Raw genomic sequence first — 11,240 nt, 5'->3', positions numbered from 1 at the left:
TTTTTTCCCCCACCCAAAAATTTTTTTTTTTTTTTTTTTTTTTTTTTTTTTTTTTTTTTTTTTTTTTTTTTTTAAGAAGTGGTCTCAACTGCTTGGCCTATAACTTACTATGTAGCCAAGGCTGCTTTTGAACTCATGGCAGTCTTTCTGCCTTCACCTCCTGAGTGACAGGTGTCAGTCAACCATGCCTAGCTGCCATAGATAATTTTATTTTTGTCTTTCTGAGGCAGGGTCTCCTTGTAGCTCCTGCTGGCCTTGAACTCTCAATGGAGACCAGATTGGCCTCGAACTCATAAGAGATCCGCCTGCCTCTGCCTCCCAAGTGCTGGGACTAAAAGCATGTGCCACCACGCCTGGCCTTGCCATAAATAATTTTATAAAAGTTTTATTACCATAAAAATAAGCACCATGTCCTCTCTGTCTCCTGTCTTCCCTAGCTGTAGGCAGTAACCGGTGCATGTTCTGTCTCTTCTGGAAACCTTGTTGAAACAGTTATATAGCACAGGTGCTTGTCTGGCTGATCTTTCATTGACCACAGTGCTTTAAGATCGGTCAGTGTTGCATCTATCAGCTTCTCATTCTTTTTCATGCAAAGTAATATTCCGTTGTATGACTATTCTCTATTACATTCATGCATTTTCTGCTTTTTAGTTCTTAGAGATCATGCCTTTTTGAACACTGGTACACTGGTTTCTGTCTGAACTTGTTTTCATTTCTCTGGGGCAGATGTCCAGGGAAGGGCTTGCTGGGTCATGTGCTAACTCTTAACAGTTTGAAGAGCTTCCAGGTCCTTTCTCAGAGCAGCTAAACCTTTTTACATTTTGATCCATACTGTATGAGCCTGATCCAGGTTCTGTTTTTTTTTTTTTGTCTTTGCCAACAGTACATCTTTAAAACAACTTTTAAAAACAATCATCCCAGTAAATGTGAAATGGTCTGGTTTTGACTTGCGTTTCCCTAATGATGCTGGGAATCTTTTAACAAAAATTTTTATTTATTACTTTTATTTTATGTGTATGCGTGTATTGCCTGTGTGTAGGTAAGAGCACCCATGTCATGCAGTGCCCGTGGAGGTCAGAAGAGACTGTCAGATCCCCTGGGACTGGAGTTACGGATTATGGACAGTTGTTAGCTGCCATGTGGGTACTGGGATTCGAACCTAGGTCTTCTGTAAGAACAACCAGTGTTCTTAACCTCAGCCATCTCTTCAATCCCCCTTTTTAAAATAAGTAATTAAAGAATTTTATTAAAACATTTAATACAATACCCATTATGAACTTATAATAAATGAAAATATTATTTATCAGCTATATTATGTTTCCGATGAAATGTACATATTATTTTAAGTCAAAAACTTTATTCAGAGGAATTATGTAGTATTGAGCTATTTCATCTATATTAAATATGCTTAAAATTAGTGACTGTCTTAGTGATTCAGGAAGAAAATAACTAGCGAGAACTTTGGGATGGGTAAACTTACTTAGTCAACCACCAATTAGGTAGCACAGCAATTGACTGTCTCCATTTTTTCTGTCACACACAGTAGCCATGGCATTTTGAGATCTATTCCTGGCCACCTACATCCAGTCCCTCATCAATTCTGGCCCCTTTGCTTGAATCCTATACTTACCAAGTGCCACTTGTATTTTCTACCAAAGCCTATTCTGGTTTTGTGCATCAGAACAATCACATATTCTAGCTACATAATAAAGTGATAAAATAAAATAAGACAAGCATCTTTATATGCTTGCTAGCTACTTGTTTATCTTTGGACAAATGTCTATTTGGATCCCTCGCCCATTTTTCATTTTGAATATTTTTTTTTGGTCTTTTGAGACAGGGTCTCCCTGTAGCCCCAGTTGTCCTGGAACTCACTGTGTAGACCAGGCTGGCCTTGAACTCACAGAGATCCGCCTGCCTCTGCCTCCTGAGTGCTGGAATTAAAGGCGTGCTCCACTGCGCCTGGCTTAGAATAGTTGTCATTTTATCATTGAAATACTTTATGTTTTAATGGTTTATGTTCTCTCTTCTTTTGAAGCAAAATTATAACGATAATATATTGCATTTGACTTTGCAGTTAGAAAATATCTTGACACAAGTAATTAGTAAAATTTTAAAAAAGATTAATTTTTATTTTTAATCATATTTATGTAGTGTATGTGCACCTGTGTGCAGGTGCCTGTGGAGGCCTGAAGACGCTGTTAGATCCTCTGAAGCCGGAGTTACAGATGGTTGTGAGTTACCTGACATGGGTGCTGGTGCCACACTTGGGTCCTGTGCAAATGCAGCTCTCTTAACTGCTGAGCCAGCTCTTCAGCCCCCATCGTAAAATTTGAATCACCTTTTAAACATCTAGCTCATAAACTTGAAGGGTAGACTTGGAGTTAGATTTCTTAGCATTAACTTAGGCAGATTCTACTTCAGTGATCTTGGTCATTTTACTAAGAGAATTCTCCCTGCCTTTGTGCAGTGCAATATCAATATCTACTTCTTTCCCCAAGAAGTTTCCTGGTCCTGTGACAACTGAGTGAGGTCTTCTGAATAGCCATTCTTTCCCAAGTGGTGTGTTTTGTTTTGGCGACAGAGTCTCACTCTGTAGCCAAGGCTGACTTGGAACTCACTGTGTAGCCCAAGCTGGCCTCAAACTCATGGTAGTGCTCCTCTCTTAGCCTTCTGGGTGCTGAGACTATAGGTGAGCCAAGCAAGAGAGTGTTTTGGGGGAATATCTTTTCTTTTTTAATGACTTGCCTTCATCTCAATTTGATGAAAGTATGCTTATACTTTTAGAAAGCATGGTGCGCTCATTTTGGTGATTAATTTCGGTTTAATGCCAAGTCAGCAGCAGAGACATATGGCTGGTTCATTTTTGTTCTTTCTTGGGGCCATTTAGGGCCTGGCATGAGCATTGAGGAATCAGGGCCTGGTATGAGCATTGAGGAATCAAGGCAGCCTTAAACTACTTTATTTTTTCTTGTGTGCACATGTGTATGTGTGTACGTGTGTGTGTATGGTGTGTGTGTGTGTGTGTGTGTGTATGTGTGTATGTATGTATGTATGTAGGTGCACATGTGTGAATGGGTGTACATATATGTGTGCATATGAATGCGGAGGCCAGAGGACAGGCTCCAACTTCATTCCTCAAAAGCTGTCCACTTGCTTTTTTTGGGACAAGGTCACATTGGCCTGGAACCTGTCAAAGAGGCTAGGTTGGCAGGCCAGTGAGCCCAGGGGTCTGCCTCTTTCATCCTCCCTAATGAGTATAGTGTGTGCCATCATGTCTGGCTTTGTTCTATGGGTTCTGGGGATGGGACTTAGTCTTCTAGTTGCAGGGCAAGCATTTTCCCCACTGGACTGTCTTCCAGCCTTGTTCTTCATGCCTAGAGCCATTGTTTTATTCATTAGATCTTTAAAGGCATTCTTTGCTTTACATCTGGATTTTCTTCAGTTTGGCCATTTCTTGTGGGTATTTTTTTTCTCTCAAATGACCAACTTGATCATTATTTTGACTCAGTTTGACTTAGTAGGTTTGCTAAGTCAAGAGCCAGAAGTGGCTCTTGTATCAGCATTAGTGTACTGCAGGTAAGCTAGTGTTCCCTGCTCTCTAGGGTTGTTCCTGATCCTGGAAATGTGCTCTTCTTAGTAGATGACTCGAGTTACTGATGTGTGCTAAACAACTGAGGGCCGTAGACTATGACAGAAACTAGATGTTTTGGTGGTTTGTAAGTGAGCTAGGTCTCTGGATTGTTAATTCTATTGCTGAATAAAATTCCTTTTGGTATATTACTTTAAGGATATTTGAATGAGGAAGGATATTTTCTGTGGTACATACACATCTAAGAATCAAATTGTATTTTGGACCTTTATGTATTAGGCCGAAGGTTTCAAAATTTTAATATAACAGGAAAATAGCTTAAAAGATGGCAGGAGCTCCTTGCCTCCTGTTTTACCTAGGGACTCACCACAGTGACCAGGACTGTGTAGCCGAGGGTCCCTTCCTCACCGCATTGACCAACACTGTGTACCTGAGGGTCACTTCCCTCTCACCGGAGTGACCAGCACTGTGTAGCCGAGGGTCCCTTCCCTCTCACCGCAGTGACCAGCACTGTGTACCCGAGGGTCCCTTCCCTCTCACCGCAGTGACCAGCACTGTGTAGCCGAGGGTCCCTTCCCTCTCACCGCAGTGACCAGCACTGTGTAGCCGAGGGTCCCTTCCCTCTCACTGCAGCGACCAGCACTGTGTACCTGAGGGTCACTTCCCTCTCACCGCAGTGACCAGAGCTGTGCAATTGAGGGCTGCTTTGTAATCAGGATTAGGGAACTCTGGGTTCCCCCCTAGGCTTCCATGTCTTGGTGCTTTCTCTCTTCTTTGCCCGTGATCCTTCCATCTCATCCTTACTGTCCTAACCATAGGTAGCTAAGAGGAGAATACTTTCTACTGAGTCACTTCCATTGCCCTTAGAAACCAGGTTAGAAAGCACAGCTCCTCCGTGCCATTATGCGGTCCACAGAAGAACAATAGGTGAAGTGGGGAGGAGGAGGGTTAGTTCATGGCCAGTGTGTTTCTTCTTTTATTGGTTTTAAGAGGCTGTTTTTGTCAAGATGTACCTCAAGGTACTTTTAAATTCTCTTATTAATGCATACTTTATTCTCTATGTTTTTAGTAGGCACTCTGTGATTTGTATTATGTAAATAAACACCCCCGGTCTGAGTAAGCTTTAATGGATGTTTAAGCTCCCACCACCTGACTTGTCTTCAGAGTTCTGTGGCAAAGAAACTCTCTCAAAAAATGCTTTTGGAGCCAAAACAATCAAAGTTTCTTCTCTCTTTGCGGTGTTCTCTGTGAACTTTTATTTGCATCAATCTGGTTGCCTTCCATATTTACGTCTGTGAATAGATGGCTTTTTATTATTTCATGATGCTTCTCTGGTCTCTCAAGTGGAGCAGTTGTGTAAGATCAATGCTTTGTTCTCAGTGGCGGTGGTGGGAGCCATGCCGAAGCCTGCAGGGGAACAGGGAGACAGATAACTTTGCATTCGTTATTAACTTGCCTTTTCCTTCTGTGCCCAACTTTTTTTTTTGGTCTTTTTGAGACAGGGTCTCCCTGTTGCCCCATCTGTCCTGGAACTCACTATATAGGCCGGCCTTGAACTCACAGAGATCATCTGCCTCTGCCTCCCAAGCGCTGGGATTAAAGGTGTGTGCCACCATGCCTGGCCCATGCCCACCTTTTGAGGGGAGAAGACCAGAAGCTGACTCGCTCAAAATATCAGAAATGTTGGACATAGCAGAACAGTTGCTTCTGAAGCCTAGAACTACCAGGAGATACCCTCACGGCCAAGTCTAATCGCTTGGTTTTGTCTTTAAATGTGCTCTGCATTATCTTTATCAAGAGATAGAGAATCACTGATGAGACCTGCTGATTTCCTCAGATGTTCAGTCCACGCAGTTAGGTTTTCTGGATTCCTGACCTCTACCCATCCCTTCAACTGTGTGGTTTTCCACCACCCCTCTTCCTTCTAAGCTCTAGGTTCCTTCTCTGAAAACTGGAATAAAAATTAACCCAACTTACAGGGGAAGGTTGCATGAAAAAAGTGAGTGTGATGTGCCTGGCTTCTGGCCAGACACAGGATGCATTCAGTATTGTTAGTGGTGATCATTTTTTACCAGTCATTTTTATTGCCATAGGCCTTAAAACAGTTTCTAAACTCTTTCTTTATATACACTGGAAACTAAGTGCATTTTTATTAAAATATTGTGTTTCTTTCGCCTCACACTCAGAGCGGGTGGTTTGCTGATGACCATTCAGTGACTACAAAAGCTCTTAGCAGGGGAGACAGGTCCTTAGGAAATGTGTGGCAAGCCACAGTTTTCATGATGGACTACAGCAGAATAGTTGTTTTCACCTCAAGGTGAAAGGATGCTCGTGGTCCTAAGTACTGTTGAGAAGGGAGCAAAGATGAAGGTTTATTAATTCAGGAGAAAAGAAAGCAGTGCATGCTTTGAAAGTCAAATGGAGCTGTGAGGTGGCTCAGTGGGCAGGTATGCTTGCCACCAAGCCTGGTGACCTGAGTTCAGACCCTGAAACTATTCTTACAAGCTAACTTCTGGCCTCGCATGTGTTCTATGGTGCATGTACACACACACACACACACACACACACACACACACACACACACACAAATGTGTAATAAAAGTCAAATAGGGCTGATGAGATGGCTCAGTGGGTAAGAGTGCTTGCTATCAAGCCTGATGACCTTAATTTGATCCCCAGGACCTACATGGTGGAAGGAGAGCACTGACTCCCAGATACTGTCCCATGACTTCTATGTTCAGTCAGTGCCACAAACACCTCACCTCTAATAAACAAATAAATGTAATAAAAGAACAAAAACTTCAAGTAAGGGGCTGGAGTGATAGAGTGATAGCAGTTAAGTGAATGTAATGTTCTTGTAGAGGACCCAAGTTCAGTTCCCAGCATCCATGCAGGATGGCTCACAATCGCCTGTACATTCAGCTCCAGGGACCCAGTGCACTCTTCTAGATTCTGTACAAACCTGAACTCCTGTGCACATTCCCACACAGACCACCCCCACCAGACCCTCCCAATTAAAAATAAATCTCACAAAGCAAATAATACAGGTTGATATAAATTAAGTATATTTGTGTCCCTTTTCAGGGTTACAATTTTAAAAATAGTCAACATTCACACAAACTTTTAAAAACCTAAAACCAAAAAAAGTACATCCAGGGCCTGGAGAGATGGCCCAGCAGGTAAAGGGGCTCACTGCCAAGCCTGATGACCTGGGTTTCATTCTCACAACGCACATGGTGGGGAGGAGAGAATGGACTCCTACAAGTTGTCCTGTGACTGCCACACATACCATACCCACATGTACACATGCCTGCATGCATGCACGTATACATAAATCAATCAATCAATCAATAAATAAATTTACTTTAGAAAGGCACCTGAATAGTGCCCTGAGGATCAACTGTGACTTCATCTCATCTAAAGGGTTAAACTTCTAGGTTGATAGCTGCTTCTAGAAATTTCCTTGAACTTGGACTTGTCCCGTTTTCTTCCCTTCTTTACAAATGAGATGTACTCTTCTGCACTGTGTTTGTTTGCTTTCTTTTAGCAGACTATTACAAGCAGCCCTCAGAGATTTATCTTGCTTTTTGTAGATTTTGTTTTTTAGTTATGTGTCTCTGGGTGGGTATGTACACATGAATGCAGTGCCCATAGAGGCCAGAAAAAGGCATTGGATCCTCCAGAGCTGGAGTGAACGGAGGTTGTGACCTGCCCCCATGTGAATACTGGGAACTGAACTTAGGTCCTCTGCAAGAGAAGCAAGTGCTTTTAACCACTGAGCCATCTCTCTAGCCCCATCTTGCTTTTTATATTTCAGCTGCAGTCCTGTGTCAGTCAGCTTTTTATCACGGTGAACAAATACTTGAGAAAATCAGCTTAAAGGAGAAGAGGTGGATCTTGACTCATGGTTTTGGTGGTGTCCATCCATGATTGCTTGGCTTGGCTGTATTTGGGCCTATGGTGAGGCAGAGCATTGTGGCAGAAGTGCACGGTCACCTCATGGTCACTTCATGATGACTAGGGAGCAAGGGAGGGAGGGAGAGAGGAAGGAAGGACAAGAGAGTGAAGCACACGTGTGTGGATATGACCTTAGGACGACCAAAAGTGTGATCAAATACCTGACATGATGCAGTTTAGGGGAGGAAGGATTTATTTTGGCTCCTGATTTGAGGGCCCCACCATCGTGATGGAGAAGGCATGGCGGCATGAGACTCTGGGTCAGCCGAAGATGGGACTGAGACTGGAAGATGGCTCAGCTCGAGCCGCAAGTCTCCAGCCCGGTTATGCCCCACATTGTAATGGTTCCACTCTTGTCCAAGATGGAACACACTTGTTCAAACACATGGTCTGTGGGAGACTTTTCACATCCAAATCTTAACACTCCCAGGGATTTGACTTCGTTCCATTAGGGCTCACCTCCTGATTCCACTGCCACTGTAGTGCTGAACACAGTGAGCAAACCTTAACTCATGGGCCTTTGGGGGAATGGTTAAGATCTAAATCATAGGTCCTATAATGTAGTCAAGCCACCTTTTTATAATAGACATACAGGCTTTCCGGGTCTTTTTGCCTTGTTAATATTCAGTGAAAATTAAAAAAAAAAAAAAAAAAAAAAAAAAAAAAAAAAAAAAAAAAAAAAAAAAAAAACAACAAAAAAAGGTGAAGCTAGTCATGGTGACACGTGCCTTTAAAAATCCTAGCACTCGGGAGGCAGGGGCAGGTAGATCTATCTGTGTTTGAGGCCAGCCTGGTATATATAGTGGGATCCTATCTCAAAACAACAAGAACCAAAATGTATGTGTATATGTATGTGCATGGATTCACGTGTGTGTACTTGATAGGTATGTGTGGTCCCAGTGAACATTTACATGTTTGATGGCCATCTCCACCTTGCCTTCAGGAGTGCCTTAGCAGATGGCCCTGAGTGGGCGACAGTTCCCAATGTCTTTAGTGCTTTGCTTACATTAGGTAGCATATTTTAAGGTACTTCCCAACCTAATATGAGAATGTAATGAATGAATTTCACGCTAAAAATTTAATGAGGTCAGTGTGTATCAGGGCCAGTTTTCCTAACATCAGAAGTCAAAATGCAAAACCCATGTGTGACTTAGAAGGAAACAGGTGAGTTCATTTTTGATCTAGGAAGAGGGAAAGTTGTCATCTGGCGTGGTGGCACACGCCTTTAATCCCAGCACTTGGGAGGCAGAGGCAGGGGGATCTCTGTGAGTTCCAGGCCAGCTGGGGCTACAGGGAGACCCTGTCTCAAAAAGACAAAAAAAAAAAAAAAAAAAAAAAAAAAAGAAAGTTGACAAATTTGAAACCTTAGAAACAGAAAAGCATAATGACAATTGACAAAAAATAAAATGGTAAACTGAGAAAAGTATTGTGAGTCCTGTCATAGATGTGGAATTAATGTCCTCTGGTATGCATGCACAAGCGAATTGAAAGTTGAGATGAAGATAACTACTGGCCTGGTGGAAAAGTGAACAGAGTGTGGAATGAACGAAAGACAGAAAAAGAAAAATGAAAACCCCTAAACTATGAATGGCATTTCAACATGAGAAGTTGTTCAGGTCATGACAAAGGCATCACTAGAATCCTGTTTCCCACTAGAGGAAAGGGTCCAAAGGGCTGGAAGGTGTGATAGTTCACAGAGGCGGGAGGTCTAGTAAGAGACATTTATAGGTCCTGCTCATTGGGGTGCAGAGTGACCTCCTTTTACTCAGGGGAGGTTAAGTGTCTGCAGTAGAATTTCAGAAACGATTCGTTGACTCAATTGTCCCACATTTTTATACTTGATACTAGAGGTAATCTGGGAAAAGCTCCAAATGATTTGTGGGTGTCCAAACATGGTGCTATTCATTGGAGCACAGTTTATAATAGTGAGAGACTCCAGATAATCTGGTCTTACAGTTGAGATTCCATCTGGCTAGTGCAAAGTTTGCAGGTTTCCAAACCAGATCTGATACAGCAGCTCTGCCTGGCACCATTTTGCCTCCAGCCCTGTAATTGGGTGTTTACTTGACTCTGTCACTACCTTCCCTCCCTTCCCCCAGCACTCCTGTGCCATCTGGGTAAGCACTTGGAATTTTTTGGTTTGTTGAAATGTGATATTTAGCTTTTCTTTATTTCAATTCATTTTTTTTTAAACTAGAAAATGCATCAGATGCAGATTTATGGCTTCTGAACAGTTGCACTGTAAAAAACCCAGCTGAAGACCACTTCAGAAACTCAATCAAGTAAGTAGAAGGCTTCCACCCCATTTTTTTTCCTTCAGATAACCAAGGTAAGAATTATCAGCAAATAAGCCTGTAACTTCTTTACATTTTTTTTTGGTCTAATTATTTTTTTGTGCAATATGTGTGTGGGTGTTCGTGTGCCACAGCATGTGAAGGTCAGAGGATGACTTGCTCTCCTTCCACCATGTGGGTCCTAGGGGTTGACCATAGTTCATCATGTTTGATGGCAAGTGCCTTTACCCACTAAGCCTTCTTGAAGCTGATCCCAAATAAGCCTTCAGAAGATGCCTCATCTCACTCTAGTTTCTCTTTAGATCATATACATCTTTGACCTTTTACTGAGTGATTTCTATTAGCATGAAAATATTTATATATTAAAAGTGAATTAGATTAAAGATATTGGTTCATTTATTTAATTTTATGTATATGAGTGTTTTGCCTGCATATGTGCGAATGTGCCCATGTGTGTACTGCCCATGTAGGTCATAGGTTAGAAGATCCCCTGGAACTGGAGTTACAGATGGTTGTTAGCTGTCATGTGGGTGCTGGGAACCCAACACTGGTGCTCTGCAAGAGCACCAGTGTTTCTAACTGCTGAGCTGTTTAGTCATCCCCTTAAAAAAGTTAAAAAAAAATCACTTTATTGTAATTAACTCACACACAAAGATACATCATACAGCTAGATTAAGGAAGCCCTCAGACACCCAGTTGGACTTCTATGATGATTTTGGATTGATCTGATGAATAAAACTTCACTGAGAATTTTCCTAGTGTGATTTGAGCCTTTGTGAAGTTAGTCTGTCAAGCGGTAGCTGTGTGGGCTTCTCAGAAGATGTGGGACACCTCTGCTGGAATTGCCTGAATTTCCTGTCCCTACATTAGCCCTAGTCTAGTGGTGTAGTGCCGAGCTGACCAGGAGTTCCAGTAGTTAATTACTCTTCAGTCCTTGGTGCTGGGTCTGTTCCCTCAAAGTGGAAGAAGTGCTCTTTGTTCCCATGTGCTCTGACTCTTATGCACCCATTTCCTTAGAGACCTTATTCTAGAGATTATTTCTTCCTCCATCTTCAGCTTCCCCAACCCATTGGGTCTTTGCATTGGTGATTAAACACACCCAGGTCTACTCAGTCCCAGTAACAGGCGTGTCACCTGTCTTCCTGTTTTTTGCTTGTCTTCCCAGCCAGGCCTTTCAATGTCTCTGCTTTTTTATTTATTAAAGATTTATTATTATTATTATTGTTTTGTGTCTGTCTGTGTCTCTCTGTGCCATGTATGTGTGAGAGGATGTTGGATCCTCTGGACCTGGAGTTAAAGGCAATTGTAAACCACCTAATGTGGGTACTGGGGACTGAACGTGGGTTCTTTGAAAGAGCAGCCGTGCTTGTAACCACTGAGCTGTCTCTCCAGCCCTT

General features: G+C 42.3%; 1 protein-coding gene across 1 annotated transcript in view; it reads left to right on the top strand.

The window, feature by feature from the left end:
* Cdkal1 (CDK5 regulatory subunit associated protein 1 like 1) overlaps positions 1 to 11,240 on the top strand; it is a 651,069-nt gene that overhangs the window by 75,932 nt on the left and 563,897 nt on the right. Inside the window, exon 3 of the mRNA XM_008826690.2 lies at positions 9,747 to 9,831. Within this exon, the coding sequence (XP_008824912.2) occupies positions 9,747 to 9,831 (85 nt within the window). The remainder of the gene's footprint in view (positions 1 to 9,746; positions 9,832 to 11,240) is intronic.

Source organism: Nannospalax galili, unplaced genomic scaffold (genome assembly GCF_000622305.1).
Source record: "Nannospalax galili isolate Female #2095 unplaced genomic scaffold, S.galili_v1.0 scaffold412, whole genome shotgun sequence".
Classification (NCBI taxonomy): Eukaryota; Metazoa; Chordata; class Mammalia; order Rodentia; family Spalacidae; genus Nannospalax; species Nannospalax galili.
The sequence above is the reverse complement of the archived record's forward strand: the minus strand, read 5'-3'. Positions and strand labels throughout refer to the sequence as shown.